Raw genomic sequence first — 25,504 nt, forward strand, 5'->3', positions numbered from 1 at the left:
GTTGTTTACGCCAAATTCTGACCCGACCATCTGAATGTCGCAGCTGAAATCAAGACTCGTCAGACCAGGCAACATTTTTCCAATCTTCTATTGTCCAATTTCGGTGAGCCCGTGCAAATTGTAGTCTCAGTTTCCTGTTCTTAGCTGACAGGAGTGGCACACGGTGTGGTTTTCTGCTGCTGTAACCCATCTTCTTCAAGGTTTCACATGTGCGTACAGAGATGGTATTCTGCATTCCTTGGTTGTAACAAGTGGTTATTTGAGTTACTGTTGCCTTTCTGTCATCTCAAACCAGTCTGCCCATTCTCCTCTGACCTCTCGCATTAACAAGGCATTTTCATCCACACAACTGCCGCTCACTGGATATTTCCTCTTTTTCTGACCATTCTCTGTAAACCATAGAGATGGTTGAAAACTCAGACCAGCCCATCTGGCACCAAAAACCACGCCACGTTCAAAGTCACGTAAATCACCTTTCTTCCCCATTCTGATGCTCGGGTCGCACCTCAGCAATTTGTCTTGACCCTTGAATGCCCAAATGCACTGAGTTGCAGCCATGTGATTGGCTGATTAGCTATTTGTGTTAACAAGCAACTGAACAGGTGTACCTAATACAGTGGCCGATGAGTGTATCTCGCTGTAATGTAAAGCAAACCTACACAATACATCTTTCTAGAATGTTCTGTAATACAAATTTACATCATAAATACACAGAGCAGATGTGACCTAAACACACTGCAGTGTATCATCACTGATGTAGCAAAACCTTCCCAAAATCCTTTTCCAGACAGTTTTAATAACTGTTGAGAAATGCCAGCTGCCCTTTACATTTTATGAATGGCCCCTGGTCAACAGACATAATTGAAGTTAAGGACTTTTTTCCTTCTCCTGTAAAGTGACCATTTCAAACATTAAAGGTTTTGTTACGACAGTGACAATATTCTGAGCTCGTAAAGTAACAAAAAGATGACAAAAAAGATGTTTTTCCTCATGTAACTAATATAACTCATGTAATGGCAAATATTAACATTCCACAGGGAGGTAGAGCACAAAGGATAGTAACTGATAACTTTGGCAATGCAGGTGATATGAACTGCATTTGTACCACATATGGCTCTACACTGCAGCTTTTGTACACTGTATGTAAAGTTTTGTAAAGGTCTGTAAGCATGTAACGCTGTTTGTTGTTACAGTTTTCTAAAATCAATAAAAAAACAGAATAAAATCTTTCCTTTAGCTGTTTACCAACGTCAGCAGTGTGTATACTGTAGCTTCAATCAGTTCTTTTCTAAAGCTATGGTTCACATAAATTATACGATGTTGCTTCACTGAAATTAAATAACAATGAACTAGATCTGTCTTGAAAAATTGGAAATTGAGATTATTTTTTTTGTAGGCATGATATGATGACCACTCTGAAATGTGTTTCAGGCAAAATAGTCAGCTGAGAGTCATCATCAAGTCTACTGTAGAAGGTGTAGGTACACTGTTAGGTTTCTTAACTAAGATGACATAATCCTTGAATAGTCTTTAAATGTCACGTTCAGTATGTTCAGTATTGCCTTAAATCAAGATATGCAAAGCTCATTTGATTCAAGCTTCACATTACCGAGAATGTGCATTTCTGTTGCTCTGATGTATTTATATTATCAGTGGCCGCCGATTCCTTTAGAGTGTCCAGTCACCCATTCCAGAATGATGAAGCTAATGCTCGTGACCATGAAGATGAAGCCCAGAGCTGCAAACACGATCGCCTGGTAAAAACACAGGAAGACAAGCATGAGCTTTTGTTTCTCTTGTTTACTTGACTGCTGACCAAATTAAATTGAGAACTTAATCAGCTGTAAGTACACTACAGTCAGGAATAATTTTTACAGGTTTGGAATCCTCTGCCACTGTTATATATGTTAGTACATATACAGTCTATTCAAGCATGTAAATTAATTGTGAACCATTTTCATAATTTGTCCCACTGTACACATTAAGCACATGTTTACCACAGATGTGGTACATAAAGATTTTTACCGACCAGCCAAAAGAAATTAATATTTGAACTATCATATAAAAAATTTCAATAAAGTACAAATAAATGTGTATTGAAATATTTCAAACTATTTGCCAAAATGTGTCACTTTATTTATTTTTAAGAATTCTGTAAAAACAGCAAATAAAAAGAAATAAAATAACAATTAATATGCAGTAATTATCTAAAAATACCTTTTGGCAAATAGTTTAGTATATTTATAAACTATTTGCCATGTTATCTGCTTTGAGATTTGATCTCCACCTTTGAAATATGATGAAATTTGGGCATTCATTATAGTATAAAGTCTATAAACTTTCATTGCATTATCTGCAACCATTGGTTTTATATAATTGAAAACGGTGATTCCAAACTTTTGAATGCTAGTGTAACATTTCATAAATAATTTAGATATTTAAAGACATAGCCAAGTATAGTTACCATAATTTTTGGGCGAGATTTCATTGGCTCTTGTTCTTCAGGAACAATGCGGACATAGAATATTCCTGGCAGTATGAAGATCAGACTGGGAGCAGATGTGGCCCCTGGAAGTAAAACAATACAGATGTTTAGATGACACCCATGGCTGTTCTTTACTTTATCTCCACAAAACTTTTCATCATTCTTTTTAAGCATCGTATTAACCCAATGGGTTTTAGGGACTACAGCCACTAGAGGGCCCTGCAAGCATGACTGTGAATGAATTAAGAGTAGAAGCAACTGTAAAACAATCCTCCATTTATGGAGATTTGTCTGTTTAGATTATGTGTAATTTTGTGAGGAGTTTCTACATCTAATGCTTCTTTTATGACTTGCAAATAGTCACCTAAATTAGTCTAGATTAACTACCTTAGTTAAATTAACTACCTATGTTAATCTCAGCATAATGTAACCCACATTAGTAATCAATACTAGCAGAGAGGTCAAGTGTTCATACGGCTATTAACTTAGGTTGTTTTATTCTCTTGTAAAGTATGTAAGTGTTAAATGGTCTTCTGTATTTCCCCTGGAATTCAGCTTCGTGATTAATGTGCTGTTGTGTTGATAGTGGTGTGGCAGTGGCCCTAAAAGTTAGGCAAGAGCATCGGAATGTCTTAAAAGTGCCCTCTGTACTACAATAAAATGACAATGAGAATGAGAAATGCACAATTTTAAATGCAAGGAGAAACTCACCGATGACACCGAAGATATCTCGGATGTTGGGCACGAAGATGACAAGCAGATTGACTAAGAAAAGCAGGCACAAAGCAATGAGAATGTGACGTGCCCAGTGGAAGGGCTTCTCAGGGAACAGCAGCTGCAGGACTGCACGGCGGATCTGAACACGGAAAAGAAAACCCTGCTGTCAACACTCAATGTTCTTAAAGTATCTGATGTACACAATTTCCAATTTACTCCAAATGTAGTTGACCAGCCAAGATATATTTGGTATCTGAGGCTTGATTTTGTAGTGTTGCAATGTAGCTTTGGAAGCTAACAAGTAAGTTTTAGCCACCAGTGTAGCTTTGTGCAAACTGAATCACTAAAAACTGAATAACTAAAAATCCTCCTTAGTAAATAGTCTCAGACAGACTTGCTTTTATGGTTTCTGACACTGAAATACTGTTATCTTGGACATTGCACAGCTAAAACAGCAGTCACCTTGATACCTGAATTTTGTCTTTAATTTTGACCATTTTTATATAACAGCATATATACAGTCACTTAACATCTTAGTATGTTTTGAAACAAGTGTGTGTCAAAGACATGCAGTTTACACCACGCTAATCAACTGCTACAAGCTTTCAGAAGTTGTTAGCTACTTTAGCCTTGTAGCTTCAGAGCAAAACTAAAGAACCAAAATTTGGACAACAAACACGTCTTGGATGATGGATTACATTTAGGGTCATGGGGAAAAATTTAACATCATATGCAAAAGTTTGAACACCTCTGAATAAATGAAATTCTGTAAATACGTGAAAATAAGTAAACACATCCTCTAAAGGGAACAAATTTAATACAGCATGTTTCAGCTACTTTTAAACCACACTTTCTATTTCTATTTAGTTTAGCATATTTGAAAAAATAAAACAGGAAATATAATGTTTAGTTACTTTTTGCACAACACTGTGTTTTCTCAATAAAACTCAGAAAACAAACAGCAATTTTCCATTAAAATGTGCAGAAGTGTGTCCTCTGTAGAGGATGTGTTCTCTCCTGCTGATAGTGAAAAACTTGTCCATGCATTTATCACATCAAGGATAGATTATTGCAACGCTGTTTTATCTTCTCTCCCAAAGAGCTCTATTTCTCACCTACAGCGAGTTCAGAATGCTGCTGCAAGGGTCTTGACCCGCAGAAGAAAGAGAGATCATATTAAACCTGCACTCCACTCACTGCACTGGTTACCTGTCAGTTTTAGAATAGATTTTAAGGTTCTGGTGATGGTTTTTAAATGTCTTCATGGTCTTGCTCCTCTTTACCTCAGTGAAATGATGGTGAGATATGTTCCTGTCAGGTCTCTCAGGTCTTCAAACAGTAATCTACTGGTGATTCCTAAAACCCGGTTAAAGATTGGCGAGGGTGCTTTTAGCCACTATGGCCCAAAGCTTTGGAACTCTCTTCCTGAGGAGCTAAGAGGCATTACATCCCTGTACAGCTTCAAGAGTAATCTTAAAACCTTCCTGTTTAGATCTGCTTTTAGTTAAGAAACTTTTGTCTGTTCTATCTTTTTCATTTTATCTTTTTCAGTTTATTTCATTATTTTATTTTGTTTCCTTCTATCTTTATTTCTTTTAATGTGTTTTGCTTATCTTTGTTTTCTTTTTATTTATTCTGTAAAGCACTTTGAGTTGCATGTATGTATGAAAGGTGCTATACAAATAAAGATTATTATTATTATTATTTATTTTTAGTGAAAAATTCAACAAAACGTAATTTCACCAAGGTGCCCAATCTTTTGCATATGACTGTATCTGATTTTTGGCCAAACTCTCACTTTAACACTCTCACTGACCATCTCTAGCAGTCTTATGACACTAAACTGAATCTATAGAAACAAAGGAAGAGATCTCAAAGTCCAAACAGTGAGACTAACTAGAAATAAATATACTACATATATTTTTCTCACACTGACGGACATTTTTGTAAAGTGATACGATGAATAGTTTCAAGGAATGAGAAAATGTTCTGTATTGTGAGAGAACCGTACAGGGAAGAGAACGACAGGCACAGTCAGGGTGACGGCGACCAGCACTGCCAAACGCACACACAGCATCAATGTGTCAGCAGTACTGTAATTCTTCAGCAACTCTCCTTCCACGTTTCCTGCAAAAAACAAACATGCATGATGAGCCTTCTGTGAGCCTTCTCACCGTCTGTTTATACATGTAATTTAATCATGAATCCACTCCATTCATGTATTCTTTCCTGTCTCACACATTATGCACATGCTTACCGTAGAAGGTGAGGTAGCCAAAGATAGCGGTCAACAGGTACATGACGAACATAGCCATTATAGAGATGTTAGCAACATTTTGCATGCGTTTCTTTGTTGGCCTGGAATGACAAGTCACAACAAAATTAACCAACATCAAACATTATCAATGGGTGCTATGAAAAATACTGAAATATGTGAATATGTCTATATGTGATCCAAAAACAGAGACTGACTTTTTAAGCTCAGTGTAGATGGGCAGCACCTCAGGGTGACACACAAACGCGAAGGCCAGAATAGGAATGGTATACGCAGCCTGCAACACAACAAGGCGTTATAGCACTTTGTATTTATATTCATCACAAGCTGACAATGCCATTTTGGCAAGCAATCTACTGTTAGGAACACAGTACTGGTTTTCAGACACTTTCAGAGTGAAGTCGTTATTCTAGATGAAACATACTTCCTTTGTTTTATAATACTAGTCAAAAGAAATAAATACACAAACACAAGGACTTGGTGTATCATTGCAATAACTGGAGTCTCATTTTGTTTTACTAAAAAATTACTCATATACACCCTCTGTCAAATTACATTTTGTTGATTTTCCAAGTGACCAGGGGAAGCCAACATTTTACACAGAACTGTAACTGTCTGGCTAAACAACTCTACTATTTGTAATACGTTATTTGTATTATATTCCTTACTGATCAAAGATTTGTAGAACTATTATTATTGTCATGACTACTTTATTATAATAGCAATTGAATAATCTCCTGAAGGCAAATCAATCAGAGTTTTTATAAAGGACCAAATAATAAAAATGGACTTAAATAAACAATAACAAATCTTGCATTGCCTTTTACAAAAAAAAGGAAAAAAATACAATAAGGTGCCATTAAAAAACCTTAAATGAATGCATTTCTTACTGTAAGGAGAATATGTTACATACTTTATCGTCATGCAAACTGCCAACGAATCATTGATCCAAGAAGGTAAATTTTGACTGATGATTGAGATAAATTGAGCAACCAAGCTTAGTAAAGTCAAACAAATTTGCAAAGGAGCAAAGGAAGCACCGTGTTTTACCTGCGGTGTGAGGGTAACGAGCTTCGCTGTACAGGTGTCATTGTCTGAGCTGTATACAGCAGAGATGGATGTTTGGGTGGAGTTGTCACTATACACTGGACACTCCATGACAAACTTCTTATAGATGACCTGTTAATCCAAGAAAAAAGGGCTTTAAAAAATTACAAACATCAATCTAAACAACCTTCATTTGACTAGTTATTAAACATAGGCAGCTCACATGCTCATTTGCTAGATTGTTGAACTGGTACTGATTGACGTTGATTGTTTTAAATGCTTTCAGTCTGTATTTACAAGTTGTTGCTATATGTTATATTGATTTTGGACTGTTTCTTTTGGTTCATCAGTCATGAAATGTTCATACAATGTAAAGGGTAGCTGACATTTTCAAATGGAGCATCAAAAAGGTTTTAACATGACATATATGAAGATATACACACAGGGAAAGCTTAATTAAATTTTCCCTTGATTAGCCAAACAGAGAAACAATATACTGAAAGTACAACATATTATGTACGTCATCATAACTTAACATTTAACATATATAGTACATATGGCACGGTTATATACAGCAATTTTCACAGTGCACAAGTCAGAGGATGACAGATGAAGACTTACAGAAATGAGGAAGAAAACCATGCAGGAGAGAGAGAAACCACTGGTGTAGCCAAGATACCCTGAAAGTGGTACAATATTACAGCACTTAGATCAAATTTTCATAAAAACGTCTTTATTATGCAGAACAGTTCATTACAGTATCAGTAGTTTTGTGTTACAAATCTGCTGTTTCTGTAAGGAAAGATGATTCTAAGCTTCTGAAAGTGTCTGTCAATGGCTTGTCATGAAATGTGATGATGAGACAATGGAAAAATGAAATGGAAGGATGAAAGATGGATGGACATACCAAGCTGTCGCATGAGAGCAAGGGGTAGGATTACACCAAGACTGACGATAATGATGAGGTAGTTTCCATTTAGATACCATTCTCTAACAGGACATAACAGGGTGGGGGATGAGCAAAACAAAGGGAGAACACACGTGCATTAACGGCACAGTTCATGACAACTAGGTTTTCCTAAATGGCACAGAAAAACACAGAAAGATGTGGGGTCTAATACACAATGTACAGCACTTTTTTATGATAGACATTTATTTTTTATTCAAATTTTCTCTTTTATCTACGACCTTTTTCTTTTTTGTCTCTTTGTGTTTTACTAACTTTTAGTGTCCTTTTCCATCTGTATTTTGTATTTCATTATATACAAATGAGAGAAATCCTCTGGTACCTACCCTGAGCTTTTGTGACCCAGAAGGCCTTCTATAACAAAGGGCAACTCAATCTTCACAATAAAGAGGTAGCTCGACATTGCTATAGGTAAAAGAAAAAAAAACTATTATCACAAGGTTAAACAAGCACAGAAATGCAGGAAGGCTGCTTAAAATGTTTTGCTACAATCAGTATGTACTGCTGCTTCTTTGGCACTGAGTGTGTTTGACAGCAGCAGTAACATTGACAGTCATACTCACCTCCGATGTTATGAACAGTTATGATGCAGGCTGCTATGATCTTCCCTGTCTGCCCAAATGCTCGGAAACCCAACTGCTCATACGCACGAATTCCTAAACAAACAAAAAAAATATAAACCAAACTAATGCAAGGAAGACAAGGCTGTATTTGTCTTGAGAGTCAATTTCTGCAGTGCTAGAGTCATTAAATAACTCACTGCACACACATGGTGAGAAAATGTTACTTAATCCACAGGCAGAGTTAACAACAGCAGACTATTATGGCAAAAATATAATATTGGGATACTTGAGAAATTTATAGGATACACAATATGTCACAATATGTATTTTTTCAGACACCCAATCAGTTTGAACAGAGAAAAAGGAACCAGTAGTGTTACATTTTAAAAAATACTATCAAAAACTGTGAACAATGATTTGTTTTCAATATTTGATATACTGTGTTGCACTAAATCCAGTTGAACAGTCTAATTTTGCTCTGTTTGTAATGAAACACGCCGTTGATCAGTGTTCTACAAGTACAGTACATATAATGACAATACTATGGTAAAACGATATAATAACCTGTTTAAACTACAAAAAATATATATATATTTTCCCCTATTGTACAAACAACTGAAAGAAAGCAAATTCACAAATAGGAACTAAACGTTGGACTCTTACCAACCACTCCTGCACTCTTCAGCAGCAGATGAATGGAATATGCAGTCAGAATGGCAATGAAGATCAACAGTGTTCTACAACAGAAACAAACAAGAGAGTTTTTGAACTGAATTTTGAATCTGTGTTAAAGACTTCATTTCCCAGAGTGCACCAGCCATGAGACCTGCTTATGAAGTGTTCAAAGTTTGATCAAAAACAGGGATGTTTGATTTGTTTTGAGAGTTAATTAATTATCTTATCTTTTCATTTAGGGATAGTAACATGTAGTGATCGTTTTACTACACCTTGAACTATAAAAAACAAGACTGAAATGAACCAGTGCATTTTGAACTTAAACAGCTTGTCAGTAAACTGACTTTTGTCAGAGGACTTAAATGTGTAAAACGTCTTATCCACAGTGGTTTGGAATAACCTGAGATGGAATCTGTCTTTGCCCTACATGCACTACTGCAGTTTCTCTGTAATAAAATCTTTTCAGGAACTAAGAGTAAAACTAAGAGCAATTACAGTGCAAAGCGTAAACATAGCTAGTAATCTCATTATCTAACATTAGCCATGAACTAATCCTTTCCCAGTCTTTGCTCTGGCTTAACCTCAATCTTTATATTTGCCATAACCCTGCCCCCTGCTGGCAAGTTGCAGCATCTACACTGAGGCTGTGCCATTTGCTCATTCCAATTCTGTAAAAAAGAAGATATAATAAGGTAAATAATCAAATGCAACACATAATTTTAGTAATAGATGAACTTTTTCTTTTTGTATTGATTTCCACAACACAAATGCAATAGGGTTTGGCGTACTGTGTAAAAAACCCTGGTTTCTGATGTTTTTATTGATTTTAAAAGTTTACACATCCTCTACAGAGAACACACTTCTGCACATTTTATTTTATATTTTTTTTGCACACTTGCTGATTATTATCTAAACTTAACATAAAACATAAAATATGGCCTGTCCCAAAGCTATGACACATTTTGTATTTTATTTTTTATTTTTCCAAGCAAATAAATGGAACCTGTGCACTAAAAGCAGAAGAATGCATTACCTGTGGTCCCTAACCTGTTCATGTGTGACACTCACAGTACTAATTAAGGAAAATATATAGCTCAAGACTTGCAAACACTTAAGAGTTGACAGAAAGAAATAGTCTTGTGTTTGTTCCCTCTCCAAAACTTACGCTGTAAATATTTGACTTTACGTAATAGGAATTTCTGGAAACACACGTCACACGCACAGAGCCCTGCCTACTTAACTTTAAGGTGGCATATAAATAGAGAATCAAGCCTGGGTGCTTTCATGCCAAGAACACACGCAAACTCTCTCTCACTCCAACATACACGTGCACAAACACACATATACACAGCTGTGTCCAGCCTTTAATTAAATGAGACTGAAATCTGGTGGCTTCTGCATGTACACCCTTCACAATGAGCTAAAAATAAAAGCAGCTCAGCTCCAAACATTGCTATTCTTTTACCCTACCCTTCTGATGTTGGCTTTGGATGAAGCTTACAACAGAAAAGCCACAGCCACAGACGCCAGTCACAGATACATTTGCATAGACAATACATTTGTGTTTATGACATGCTGTACTGATGGCGATAACAATTTAGTGAAATTTAATGAGGGCACTGAACCAAAACAAAGGCCAGCACACACACACACACACACACACATTATAAGTATCCATGATAGTGTGACTCACAGAAAGAGGACGATGCCAGTGTTGGACATGGCATAGGCCAGTCCCAGAATGCCACTACCCATGATCGCATTACTGAGATTGAAGACGGACATTCCAAATGAGGTTTTTCCCTCGAACTGTGAAAAAGATTTATAACATTATAATTGGTGTTCATAACAACACGATAGTATAGCATAAATGGAATATAGTAACTAAGTATGGACAAACACACACATGCATGCAAAAAAAAAAAAAAAAAAAAAAAAAAAAAATATATATATATATATATATATATACACACAGTGGTGCTTTGCGAACCCTTTAGAATTTTCTATATTTCTACACAACTATGACCTAAAATATCATCAGATTTTCACATAAGCTCTAAATGTAGATAAAGAGAACCCAGTTAATCAAATTACACAAAAATATATTATACTTGGTCATTTGTTTATTGATCCAATATTACATATTTGTGTGTGGCAAAGGTATGCAAACCTTTGCTTTCAGTATCTGGTGTGACCCCCCCCTTGTGCAGCAATAACTGCAACTAAATGTTTCCGGTAACTGTTCATCAGTCCTGCACACTAGCTTAGAGGAATTTTAACCCATTCCTCTGTACAGAACAGCTTCAACTCTGGGATGATGGTGGGTTTCCTCACATTGGAGCAGTCGTGGGCTGGAAGTTAGGGAACTGGTCCTGTGACCGGAAGGTTGCCGGTTCGATCCCCAGAGATGACAGTACATGACTGAGGTGTCCTTGAGCAAGACACCTAACCCCCAACTGCTCCCTGGGCGCTGCGGATAGGGCTGCCCACCGCTCCGGGCTCACTGCCCCTAGTGTGTGCAATAGTGAGCATGTGGTGTTTCACTGCATGGATGGGTTAAATGCGGAGGTGAAATTTCCCCATTGTGGGACTAATAAGGGTCTCTTAATCTTAATTAACTGCTCGCTTCAGGTCCTTCCACAACATTTTGATGGGTTAAGGTCAGGACTTTGACTTGGCCATTCCAAAACATTAACTTTAATCTGCTTTAACCATTCTTTGGTAGAACGACTTGTGTGCTTAGGGTTGTTGTCTTGCTGCATGACCCACCTTCTCTTGAGATTCAGTTCATGGACAGATGTCCTGACATTTTCCTTTAGAATTCTCTGATATAATTCAGAATTCATTGTTCCATCAATGATGGCAAGCCATCCTGTCCCAGATGCAGCAAAACAGGCCCAAACCATGATACTACCACTACCATGTTGTTCTCAAAGTTCTTATGCAGGAATTCAATGTTTTTCTTTCTCCAAACATAACACTTTTCATTTAAACCAAAATGGTCTATTTTGGTCTCATCCGTCCACAAAACATTCTTCTAACAGCCTTCTGGCTTGTCCACGTGATCTTTAGCAAACTGCAGATGAGCAGCAATGTTCTTTTTGGAGAGCAGTGACTTTCTCCTTGCAACCCTGCCATGCACACCATTGTTGTTCAGTGTTCTCCTGATGGTGGACTCATGAACACTAACATTAGCCAATGTGAGAGAGGCCTTCAGTTGCTTAGAAGTTACCCTGGGGACCTCACCATCTATTACACGCCTTGCTCTTGGAGTGATCTTTGTTGGTCAACCACTCCTGGGGAGGGAAACGATGGTCTTGAATTTCCTCCATTCGTACACAATCTTTCTGACTGTGGATTGGTGAAGTCCAAACTCTTTAGAGATGGTTTTGTAACATTTTCCAGCCTGACTTGCATCAACAACTCTTCTTCTGAGGTCCTCAGAAATCTCCTTTGTTTGGGCCATGATACACTTCCATAAACATGTGCTGTGAAGAGCAGACTTTGATAGATCCCTGTTCTTTAAATAAAACAGGGTGCCCACTCACACCTGATTGTCATCCCATTGATTGAAAATGCCTAATTTCACCTTCAAATTAACTGCTAATCCTACAGGTTCACAGACTTTTGCCACTCACAAATATGTAATATTGGATCATTTTCCTAAATAAACAAATGACCAAGTATAATATTTTTGTGTCATCTGTTTAATTGAGTTCGCTTTAACTACTTTTATGACTTGTGTGAAAATCTGATGATGTTTTTGTCATATTTATGCAGAAATATAGAAAATTCTAAAGGGTTAACAAACTTTCAAGCACCATTGTACTGTATATATATATAAATGAAATTGCAGTTAGAAAATGATTCCTTTGAATGTACATGAATTCAATGTGTGTAAACCTGCGTAATCTGCTGATGTCATACATACATCTGTGAAACTGGTTTCTCTGGTTCCATCAGTCTTCTGGGGCAGGAACTCGTCTCTTTCAGCCATGTTCTCCAGAGCATCGAATCTATTGAGCATAAATAGAAATATAAAATATTTAATATAATATATGCCAGTCTGATGCAACACATTCAGGGTGAGGTCAGAATTTACGATCAGCCTTTATTATAATACTCTCCTCCCAGTATTTTGCACTTTGAGAGGGAAACTCCTATAAATGCTCATGCAATGAGGCAAAAGTGCAAAAGAGATACACCCACCTCCCTCAACTTATTACAGGGACTAAAGAGCCACTGACCCTTTGTAGTAAATCAAGGCAGACACTTTTAATGCCAAAGCAAGGTTTACAACACATTACTAACTTTAGTAAATCCGCCCCTCACTTTTCAAGCCTCAAGTCCAAAAAAACGCATGTACTGGCAAAAAAAATGCCTGGAGTTTAATATATAGAAAATAACTGCATTTCAATTGGAATCAATATACTGATCACAAAAATCACAATTAGATATTCTCCCTCAGATCGTTCAGCCCTAATGTCCAGTGCCAGAAAAGAGAAGCACAGTGTCAGTTAGTGTTTCCTAGCAGCATTACATGCTATACATACACCTGATACAGAGCTGGAGAAATTCCAAACCCTCTTCATGTAAGACTGAGATGTCTGAGGTCCTTCATTAAATAACTATTAAATGACTAAAACTGATAACTGCTACCAGCATTACATCACTTTTTCTGTCAGGTGGGAAATCCTGCTATGTAATATCAATATTACGCTTAAAAATACATTTTTAGCACAGTAACAACATGATAGAGATTTAGTAGAGATTTTTACTGACAAAAAAAAGTAAGTGTAAAGTGGAGTAACAAGGTTTGGCAGCAACAATGTCTTTCATAATATTGGCACCCACATTTGTTTGTAAGCTCTCATGAGAACCATAGTGCTGAATCAGCTTTTCTGTAGACGTCCATATTCATATTAAGTTTTGTCTTGCTCAGTTTTCAGCTCCTGTGATGTTCTTCTTTAATGAGGTGGTATAATATGTTTCTTGATAGGGATTCATAAAATTACTGATTGTTTTATTGTTTTAGAGTATTTAGATTATCAAATGTATTCAGTACTACTGAATATTTGTTATGGCCCTAACATGAACTTTTTCTGACTTTCTGACACAACATGATGTAATTATTGATTTAAGTGCCATTGCTAAGAACAGCAATGAAAAACTTTGCTGAAAATGAAATTGAAATTCAGGACACACTTGGCTGAAAACTGAAAATTTATTTTAAACAGGCTGCTAAATAATATTAAATAGCTGTAATATTATGTAAATGTAAAACTTCATGGTTTTGGCATCTGAAGATGAATTTCAGGGCAGCTTCTTCCATAACAACAAAAAAATCTCCCAAATAGCAGCCTGAAGTTTCTACAGTAGGGGGTGCTAGCATGGAAGCCGCTGTAGTGTCTGTTACTTAGAGAAGAAACAATAATGAGAGCCAGTTTATGAGGAGCCTGGCCACTTTCTATTCCCACCGTTATATCAAAACAGGCCTGCTAAACAGCAGAGGGTGCCCACAAAGCAGTCCACAATGAATGGGAGTAAATGGAGCTCAATGGCAAAAAACGAAAAGTTCAAAGAGTTTCTAATTATTTGCCCAGAACAGTTCTTTAATTTTAGATAGTAGAAGAATGTATTTCCCTAAAAAAAATACATATTTCCTTTTTTCTACAACAAAAGGGTTTTGTGCAGCAGAAGGCAGGCATTACTGCTAGTGAGTGCTGATTGATTGGCATGCGAAGCAGCTCATTGGCTGTTCACGCTCACTGACATCATGGATGTACTCTTATAACTGGAGTTTAAAAGCTTTTAACAATATAACAGCAATGTTAAAATGTTTTATGCTATTCAGTGTTCAGGAAATTATTGCATTCTTTTACAATAAAAATGTTTAAACATGTATAAACTATGATTTTTTTAAATGCTCCAAATCAACCCAGAGTGGTATTTCTCCACTCAACTAGTTCTCTGCTATGAACCTCAACAGGATCTAATGAACATGTGTTTGCAGTAACAACTTTCAAAACCAGAAGTAAAAAGTTACTGAGTTACAAAGTATCATTTATGTGATTTCTACTAAAGAATTTGGACTGTCACAATTATCACAATCACTAAATCACAATTATTTAAGGTGGATAGGCTCCGGCACCCCTCCGCGACCCTGACGGAGAAGCGGCTAAGAAAATGGATGGATGGATGGACAATTATTTAAGGTGACAATTTTTGGGATGAATACAATTATTTGAGTTGTATCAGTTGTATCAGTCTGCAGCAAACAAAATAACTTGGTGCTCTGGAGTTGAGGAAATAAATGTAAATAAAAGACAGCAGTAAAAGCATTTACTAGGATGCATCACATCACTCCAAAAAAAGCTCTAACTGCTAATTTGGTCCTCTAACATTTTTAGATGGCACTATGAGTAATGCTTATTTGTTAGCTATGTAGCTAATTCTAATGTTTTTCGCATGCATGCTCAAGTGTTTTTGGCTTATATTTAAACTCTCTGAGTGCTTTTTGCCTGCAATTTTACTCTTAAGAAACACATAACTAGGATGCAAGTAAGCCAAATTAAATAGGTAATCACAATTATTTACATTCAATTGATCGATTGCAGCTGCCATGGAGCATGTTTATGATTCACTCTTTATCTGCTGTTCAAATTGCTTGAATGCATCTGTGCCAACCAACGGAGGAGAGTGAAGAAAACAAACAGCACTGTTACTGACAATTTTCCATTTTCTTTACCATTTAAATTAAGCATTAGAATTTGACATTTCACTGTAGACCTATTTAATTTTTATGGTGATTTTTCTCTTTTTCTTTTCAACAGCCGTAATGTAGGTGTTTCTCTAACTAAAACCTTGCAGTTTCCAGACATGTATATTTACCAGCATGGAGTCAAACAAAAAATTGAGGGTAAACTAGGTTGTTGCTATTCAGCAGCTCTAAATGTACTTTTTCCCACTCCCACTTTATAGTAGCGCCTTGAATAATTTAAGTTATGGAACCTGCATAATGAGTGAAACATAATTTTACTGGACCTTACAGAAGAAACTAGTATAGAGGTATTCACTAGTCTAGTCACCTTGTACATTTTTCACTGCTCAATGTAAAATATTTGTTGTTAATGTTTATCTAAAGCAACAGAGTATTAAATTATGCTGTAAATATGCAATTAGCATATTAGTTGCCATATCTTATGATGCAAGTATGCATCTTAACTGCACACATGACTTGTCTTACTGTGCAACATACTCATTCTCTCAGGTAAGACTGTCTTATCAGCAACAAAGGAAATGCCGAAGTGGAAACATTTGACATTTCAGAGGAAAGAGAACCATTTGGAGATCAAAAAATAACACAAATGAGGTTTTTGTATTTATTCCTGTCTTTTGAACAAAATTTGAGAGGTGAAACATACCTATCCTCCAGGGTACTTTTCCCAGGGCTGAGTTCATGGTGACCGTTAGCCATCTTCTGAAGTTCCATACTGTCCTCAGGTGTGATCAGCAATGATTAGGAAGTGTTTTTCTAAAGAAATTTTCTGTAAATATGCTCCTCTCTGGACTGACTTTCAGAAGTGAACCTGAAACACAAAAATAGGAATTGAGTTGAGCAGTGTGCTTTATGTATTATGCAGAGAAGCTTGCAGCACTGTGCAAAGGTCAGAGACCACCATTCACTTATGTATTTTCCAGTCAAATTAGCCATTGAGTTCAAGTTATTCATTTTCATGTGCCAGAAATCTACATAGAACCCAACTAAATCTTAACATTTCTCAGTATTTAGAGTGTCTACTCTTTGCCTTTTGCCTATTACATTACTTTTTCCACTCTTTTTAGAAGACTTGCTTTCAGTTTTCCAAAGAAATCTGTAGGGATGCTTTTCCACACCATCAAAGTTCAGTCTTAGAAGTTGGTTGCGTTTTCTGTATCTCATGATCCAATTAATCTCCCGTTTTCTCTGTAGCTTTTAATTATTTTTGGATCTCCAATTTCGGGAAAACACCGGTCTTTTCAATTGTTTTCTTTTGACCTTCCTTTGGAAAGTGGATTATCTTTTATCTAATCTCTTCATGTTTTTCTGGAAAATGTATAATTTAATGGGAGTTTTGAAAATTAAAAAAAGAAGTATTGTAGATCATAAATGACAAACAAGTCATTGAAAAATGAAGCAAGTAAACAATGGCTAAAGTAAACAATGGCCAGATGTAATGAAAGAAAAAAACTGGTTCTGAGATGTATGAATGTGAACTAAAGGCAGAACACTCAGGTTTCCCACACACATACGCATGTATACACACCAGCCACACAGATTAGAGGACATGTTCAGAACTCATTCACAAAAACATTTAATAACCTCACTCAGAGAGAGAGAGAGAGAGAGAGAGAGAGAGAGAGAGAGAGAGAGAGAGAGAGAGAGAGAGAGAGAGAGAGAGAGAAACAAAGGGAGACACTGAATCAATGGTAAAACAGAAAAGGTAGAGACTTAACTCCTCAATTTAACATGCAAAATACACAATTATGTACACACTTGAAAACGTTTTATGAACATCAATTATAGGGACTCACTGACATGCAGGATGTACGGTGATAGGAGTGTATGTTATATCCCATTCCATTGATAAAGCAGTAAAACATTCAGTGCTATGCAGTCAGTGGAAATTTTAGCCTTGATAAAGAACAGATGTGAGTTTGCGTACGGGTGGTACGCATGAGTGGCTAAAGGTGGATAAGTGTTCTCTGTTTCTGTGCATGAACTTAACTGTAAGTTTGCCAGGCATATGGCCAGCAAACATTTTCATTGCAGTATAAAGCTCCATTTACAGAAGCAATCCATTTACAGAAGAAGTCTAATTTCTATTTCTAATCATGTTTAATCTGTACAAAACTAAACCTAATTAACTGGAGGTCAGATGTCACAAAAACGAACTAGCGGTCATGTTAATTTCAGACAAGGAAATTTTAGGCACCTGCTGGTGCCCATATGCTCCACCTCCATAATATGAAAGCATGTGGCAGAAAAAACTATGGGAGACCTGAGGCTTGTTCACATAATCCATAATCCATCAGCAGACCACACACTGAGGGGAAATAAACAAAGGAATCAGAGACAGTTTCCTTTTTTGGCATTATCATATGGGTGGGTGATACAAACTCAAATTTATATCACAATTTCCAAACAATAATTAGGGAGGCACTGATATGGGAACTGCGGCCAATGCAGATATCCAACATTTTTCATCTACAAATGTGTCAACACCAATACCGATGTTGATCCATAAGCATTTATAAAATATAGAAATTGGAACATTTATGTGGTATTTATGTATCATGTATGCAATAAAATAAATAAAATGCAGAATTTACAGCCCAGCATGTGTAACTACTTCTTGGCCTGTAATGACTCTTTTCACTACCTGATCACTAATGATGAATGTACAGACATCAGCGTAAGCTTGTAGGTCAGGAAACGCTTATAGAGGCACAGACAGGGCTAAGCTGCTTTTGGCAAACCTGAGGTAGAGAAGCAAGGCAGCTTTCTTTCTCCTTCTGGGTCCTAGCTTCTGACCTTTCATTGGACAAAGTCTAAAATGAAAGTCTAGTTCTAGTCAGTCTAGTTCAAAGCTTTGTTCAAATTTCACTCCATATACAGTTTAATGTCCAAGAAGGAGACTTTGTTCTTTGTTACTAGAAAGAGGAACAGCAAAACCAGTTAAAAAAAACTAGTTCAGGCACATTTGTTTTTTATATGCATTTTTATAACATATCACTCTGAAAGCGCAGGACGATGCAAGGCTACTGCGCTAAAATATGCATTTTATTCACTTTACTACATTAAAAAATATTACATTTCTGTATAATGCTAGTTCAGGTGAATCCAGACCAGATTTTCTCATTTTTAAAATGAGTATGTGTAGCTACAGGTATAAGCCTCGGTAGACACATACATGGAAAGTATTGGATATTGGCCCACAGTTCACATATCGAAGCATCCCCAGACTGAAGCCTACCTATCTCCATTGTTAGGAATAGTACTGTTTTGTCTTTTTGGCCTTCGGCCTCCAGGACAAAATTGTCTGGGCACTTTAAACTTATTCTGACCAAACAGATCACAGGGCATTTTCCCCTTAGTGCACTAAATGCACTTGTTGGACCTGAAAGGAGAGCAACTGAAAAAATGAACTGTTTTCAGCCAACCATTCACCAACTGCTTATTGCTCCTGTAGCACAGATATCGGCTGGTTTTCAGCGTTTTGGAATACAGAATAAGCAGCTGCTAATTTCCAGTTTTCAAAACAGTTCTTGTCCTTTCTTCACACTGAGGATGGAAGCTAACCCAGCCAGCTTCTAACCAGAAAATATCAATTCAAGCCAAGTAGCCTAAATGAAGCTAAAACCCAGAAAAAAACGGTTTCGCAGTTTCAGTACCACCTTAAACGGTACACATTACATGTAACTGCTGCCCCACTTAAGGTGGATAAGAATAAGAAGCTTCTACTTGAACTTCGCCGCGGCTCCTGTATGATGCAAGATTTCCACACGCATACACTTTCCCTCTCTCTCCCTCGCTCGCTCACTCACTCAGCGGGAATAATGGTTCACTGAAGGGAAGAGAGAATTACTCACCACTGGCAGGCAGGAGGAGAAGCGTTTTACTCTGAGAGTTAGTTTAGTGTTGTTTTGCTGTGTTAATGGGCTTTAGGTTAAGAACTGCTCTGAACTCAGTGTGTGTGTGTTTCCGTGCTGTCACACTCGTCGCGCAGTGAGGGAGGGGTCAGTACACTTACCTGTCCTTACACAGCCCGATTGGAGGAATAAAGATTAGCTCCAGTGAGGTGTGTCCAGGGCACACACTGGGCGGGTGGAAGGTGTGTGTGTGTGTGTGTGTCTACGCACTAATGTGTGTGTGTGTGAAAAAACATGACTCGGACCGTTACTGTGTTGTTACAGAGTCGTAAATGAGAACACGTGTGCGCGCGTACTAAAGTGATGCTACTGAAAGCTGCGGTGACGCATGCGCGTGCGCGTGTGCGTGCGTTTGTCTGTAATGAGATTAAGAGATCAGGCTTTTTTAAGGTTGCAGTGTGCAGCTGGTGTGGAAAGGCCATAAACCCACACCACACTGTGGAATCAGCGTCTTTACAGTTTTACTGTCACTTTTATTGCTTAGTGAACCTTTTCTTTTCTGTCCCATTCTGTCCGGCTCCTTCACCCCAAGTGTGTGAAGGAGCGCTATCGCAAGTCCTTCCTTCCTGTGAGACTGTTCAACCAGCACTGCTCCCAGTATCTAATGTGCTAAGAAAAGCCCTTGCGTATAAGCCGCCCTTCACATAAACGGCTCTTCAACTAACTTAGACACAAAAATGGATATAAAATAAGACAGAGAGAGCATATATTTACACACGAGTGAAAATATGCTCGAACCAAAGTATAAATAAAGTATAAAGTATTAGGCAGTACAAATGGATGTATTGCTAATCTAATATGCTAACAAGCTAGACCCTGCATAGAAGCTGCCCCATGTTTACGTTACATAGACTGTTCTTCACTGTACCCAGACATAAAATTGAATATAAAAAGAGCCAGACAGGGCATATAGGTATGCAAGAGGGAATATATGCTCAAAGCAAAGTATAAACGTAGTATTAAGTAGTACAAATAAATGTATTGCTAATCTAATGTGCTGATAAGCTAGCACCTGCGTAGAAGCTGCCCCATGTTTATATCACATAGACTGTTCAGTTTATTTATACACTAAAATGGACATAAAAGAAGAAAGAGCGCATATTTTCATATGAATAAATATATGGTCTAGTGCTAATCTAATGTGCTGGCAAGTTAGCCCGTGTATACCCTGCTGTAAAAACACAGCACAGGCCAGAACGAAGTCCTTGCATGAACTTTTTCTCAATTTACATGCCTAAAAAGGAAAGAGAGCATCCACACATGCATAAAAGTGTGTTTGAATATAAATAGTAATCCTTACTGATATATTTCTAATTGTGTTACAGGGAATTATTGGCATGTATGATGCGCAGTGTTATGTATCAGGAAGGCCACTGGCCTTTTTCTTTAGTGTGCTTATTTTGGAGTATGCATTTGGGCCTAACTGTTGTCCTGTTAGATTTAAAGGGCCCATATCATGGAAAACTGAATTTTTCTCACATTTCTGAATAAGAGAGTTTGATGTAGCACATGAACATTGTTGAAATTTCAAAACACACTGTTCACTCCCCAGCCCGCATGATCTGTATATGCAAAACAAACTACAAAAACGGGCGGCACGGTGGCGTGGTGGGCAGCGCTGTCGCCTCACAGCGAGGAGGGCCTGGGTTCGATTCCTCTCTGTGTGGAGTTTGCATGTTCTCCCCGTGTCTGTGTGGGTTTCCTCCCACAGTCCAAAGACATGCAGTCAGGCCAATTGGACGTGCTAGATTGCCCCTAGGTGTGAATGTGTGAGTGACTGTCTATGTCTGTCTGTCTGCCCTGTGATGGACTGGCGACCTGTCCAGGGTGTATCCTGCCTTCCGCCTGAAAACTGCTGGGATAGGCTCCAGCACCCCCCACGACCCTGACGGAGAAGCGGCTTGGAAACTACAAAAACAGCCATTTTGCATTCATTGTTTTGGTGATGTTGTGAAAACCAGTGCATTTACACATATCCTTTTTAGCCTACAGCTGTTCACATTCACATAGTATGAATGCTGAAGAAAAGTGTTTCACCTGATACTGCTTTTCGAATGGCATTCATAACACCAATGGGACAAAGTCTAAATTCACTATAGCAGACATTCAATTCTAGCTGGAATTTGCTCTTTGCACAGAAAGGATTTATTAAAGTGGAATTCCTCTTTTTTTCTAAATTAGGTAATGTTGATAGATGATAAATGTTGATGAAATGTTTTCTCACAACTATTGTAAAACAATTTCACAGGCATCCAGCAGTGAATTATTTCATAACAAGTGAAACTATTTAATGTGATAACTTTTTGCTATGCAGCTTTTGGAGCCATTAAACACTTTGGACATCTGGTTGCTATCACCCCTGTTGTGATATTTCACATAAAACTACTCTGAATTACTTTGTTTACGTCTTACCCTTTCACTTATGCAGAAATTTTGGAAAATATTGAAAAATTAGAAAAATGTCATTCCCCCTTAAGGTCAGGGACTTCATTAGTGATCACATTAGTGAGGTTTAGTCATTTCTTGACATCAAAAGAGTCAATTAAAAACAGAGTGAGAAGTACAGACTCAAATCTGTCCATACATAATGTAAATTGTTACAAAGTTACAAATTAATACCTTAATATATTTTAATAAGGCCTACATGTATAGCAAAACAACAATAAGAAGTGTAGAGTACTAAGGGTTAAAAAGAAGGCCAGTTCCACAATATTTAAGCAACTCATTTAAAAAGCATTACTCCTACAATAAAAAGCAGTGGATTAGGTGGGGTGACAGTAAAACACAACACTACAAAGCTTATCAACCAAGGTAGATCCAATGACATCTAACCAGCATTGTGAACCTTGTTGGAGAACCTTCCAGCAGATGTGAAGCTACCACAGCTGTTTTTTCTACCCCACCACACACTTTATGCTATAGTTAGAACTGAGGAGGCCTACAATCAACTGAGCACGCTAGTTTATCCACTACAAAGTGATTAAAATGAAAAATAGTGCCTTTAAATTGTCACTGCAAAGGATATCAGTGCTGTATCTGTACTCATGAGTCAGACAGGAATGGAGCATGACTCAGTAGGCACATGTGGTTCTGCTGTGGAAACACATTACAAAGGTGCTGGTAAATCCTTGCCACAAAATGTGTGCCATCAGTGGTAAACTGGCCAAATGTGTAGTTGAAGTTTGGTTTGTGTTTTACACTGTCCATTTAATCACTGCATATGTATGCTTGGTATGCTATGCAGTGACCTGTGTGACACATTGTTTGGTTTTTAACCAATTATTCTATATATTCTATTATATCTATATATTTTGTCCTATTGCTTCAAGAAACAAGACTCTGCCTGGTGGAAACAGGCGTAGGTTGCCCACTGCATGTTTATGTATTTTGTATGTATCATACTAGATTGACTGATCGTGATAGGAGAGCACATGTAGTTAGTGCACTTGCAGCTGGCATGTTCCTGAAATTCATCTGAAATTCACAGAAAGCCGTAACACAAGCCCCCAGTCAGGAATTCTGGTGAAATTTCCTGAAAGAGAAACTTCTTCATGCATTCAGATGATAAACGGATTGTGCTGATATGACACGGCAGTGTGTGTGAGGACAGGGCTATATTTGGGGGCCCTAAATGACTCTCTGAATGGGGGGCAACACAAATGATACTACTTTAAATGCAAACTTGAAAGAAAATACTTTCCATATATACATACATACAAACAAACAGAAAACCTATTCACTCCTTGGTGGCTCAGGGGCCCTAAGCAACTGCTTATACCACTTGTATTAAAGGACCCATATCCTACAAATGTCTTGATTCTATGTTTGATTCTATGTACTGAATACACTCATAATCCACCTTTTCTCAACCTGTTTTTATCCCTTACAATTAAATGGGCTGTTTTACTGTGCTTCTAAGACTAATGTATGTAAATTACCTCTGTTCTGATAGGCTGCCCTGTATTGTGCCTCAATCAAAAAGTAGCCTGGGATGAAACATTCCTTATAACTTCAATGTGAACGGGAGAGAAACTAGTGTGGGCTGAATAGGTAGATATAAGTAAATGCATTAACTTTTTGTGGCATAACAAAAACAATGAATTTAAAAAAGGGCTATTTTTGTCAGCTTCAGTTCTGTACATGGACTGTGTGAACTGGGGAGTGAACAATGTTTTGAAACTTATGTTTACATACTACATTGAAAAAAAGGTACTTAAAAGTTGCTTTAAATTTACATGATTTCATCATGTGTACATTGGCTCAACATGAAAGAAATACACTATCTCAACACAGGTATTATGTATATGTACGCCATTGCATGAGTGGAACTGATGTACACATTTGAATCATGTAAATTCAACAACTTTGTGTTGTTTTGCTGTTCAAGCTCTTTTAAAAAAAAAGCAAGGACAAGTCAGTTTTCCAAAGTAAAACTTTAACAGTGTTTACATACTACACCAAACTCTTTCATTTCAAAAAAGCAAGCAGATACAGTTTTCCATGATATGGGCCCTTTAAGAAATGGCCCTCTGTCCCACACGGCTGGATCAGGTCAACATGACGATGGATCCCTTTATCATCTAACTGCATGAAAGCATATAGTAGAGGTCTGCTTATTATCAGTAAAGACCAGAAGTTGCGCTCCAGGAAACAGTACAATGTTACTACAGTGACGTCAGAGTTCCAGAGATAAGACAATCATGAAATGAGACTCTGTCATTCATAGAAATGTGCTGCTTTCACAGCACAGTACTCTCAAAAGATGTCACTTTTCTTTCACTTGTATTTCAATATGGCCACCCTCTGTGTTAGAAGTGAAATAGAAAGAACCTCTGGTGACACAGGAAAGCTCGACAGACTGATTTATAAGAGAAATCATCAGTGTATACTTAAACAGATACAGTAGACTAGTTATTATTCCACTTTGCTTTAGGCCCTTTTACACCACATGGGTCCAACAGGATTTACTAAGGACACTGTATGTCCAGAGCAGAGTGTCTAGAAAGAAGATCCATCAAAAACGTATATACTGTCCTGTCATTTTAACCATTCAAACATTACATATTATACAGCTGTATGTGAAGCTGAAGCACATAATTAAGTGATTTGTCTCTATAGAATGTCCTGTAATTCAGTTCATTGGAGTCAGGTACATGTGCCATGTGGCTCATGGTGGAACTTTCAACACTTCCTATGTGCTAGTCAAATAGCACATGTATGAAACACATGGCAAGCAGAGAAGAAACACATCAAACCAACTTATCTACCACAATAATAGGAGCTCCATCCATCTGTGTCTTCTTTAACTTAACTGTTTTTACCGGCTAAGGGAGTTAATAGATTCATCTTACCTTTCTTCTTCAAGAGTACTCAGAACCAGAGCCAAATTTCTTATGGTTTTCCCAACGGTTTCTTCTGGAAGCAGAACAATGTTTTCCTAAACAAGGAAAAAGGGGGTTTCTGCTGGAAATCCTACTCTAAAGAAGAGGTAAAGCAGCTAAACAGTGGAAGAAAGAGAGAAAAAGACATGGAGGCAAGGAGAGATGGGAAAAAAGAGACAGAATGAACTTGAACACGACATGTACTTTGAGAAGCCACTCCTTCTAAAAGAGCGGGCAGAGTTTTGTCCCGCCCTCGAAAGTTTTTAAAGTTCTTTGTCCTTGTTCGTACTTCACCAAAGCTTGAACTGATACTGTGGTCGGATTCACACAACACTCTTAGAAAAGAAGGTTCTTCAGGGGTTCTTTAGGAAAGGGAATGGTTCTATTTAGAACGATGAGTTATATACAGAATAATTTCAAGCTTAAGAGGTTCTTTGCCTGGTGAAATGGCTCTTCAGACTGATGTAGAATGTGTTGCATGTGGTTCCATATAGACGCTTTTTCAAAATGAAAAATGAAGATGAAACAAAAGAAAAAAGAGCAAACGGGCTAGACGTAATGGTGAAGGAAACATCCCCCTCGGTTTATTTTAACAACTGTATTTTATGTAAATTATTAGAAGTTTAAGAGCATCGCTCTGTCAGTTCTTAGTCTGAGACATAAATTGAGGCTGTTGTAAGGTTAAGAAAATATTCAAGTATT

General features: G+C 37.4%; 1 protein-coding gene across 2 annotated transcripts; it reads right to left on the reverse strand.

The window, feature by feature from the left end:
• Window positions 1-415: 415 nt before the first annotated feature.
• Window positions 416-24,983, reverse strand: slc38a5a (solute carrier family 38 member 5a). Of its 2 annotated transcripts, none has more exons than XM_017722184.2 (16): window positions 24,773-24,983; window positions 16,154-16,318; window positions 12,661-12,745; window positions 10,423-10,538; window positions 8,718-8,791; window positions 8,055-8,147; window positions 7,818-7,896; window positions 7,432-7,514; window positions 7,146-7,204; window positions 6,528-6,656; window positions 5,675-5,754; window positions 5,460-5,560; window positions 5,214-5,329; window positions 3,197-3,341; window positions 2,465-2,568; window positions 416-1,754 (listed from the first exon to the last, which is right to left on the reverse strand). In XM_017722184.2, exons 2-16 carry the CDS (start codon window positions 16,219-16,221, stop codon window positions 1,650-1,652), a joined length of 1,437 nt encoding a protein of 478 aa, XP_017577673.1. In that variant the 5' UTR covers window positions 16,222-16,318; window positions 24,773-24,983; the 3' UTR covers window positions 416-1,649. The 2 variants fall into 2 exon arrangements, with proteins under 2 accessions (XP_017577673.1, XP_017577672.1); XM_017722183.2 differs by lacking the exon at window positions 24,773-24,983 and adding an exon at window positions 19,362-19,480.
• Between the last annotated feature and the right edge of the window lie 521 nt (window positions 24,984-25,504).

Source organism: Pygocentrus nattereri, chromosome 28, assembly GCF_015220715.1.
Source record: "Pygocentrus nattereri isolate fPygNat1 chromosome 28, fPygNat1.pri, whole genome shotgun sequence".
NCBI classification, from domain to species: domain Eukaryota; kingdom Metazoa; phylum Chordata; class Actinopteri; order Characiformes; family Serrasalmidae; genus Pygocentrus; species Pygocentrus nattereri.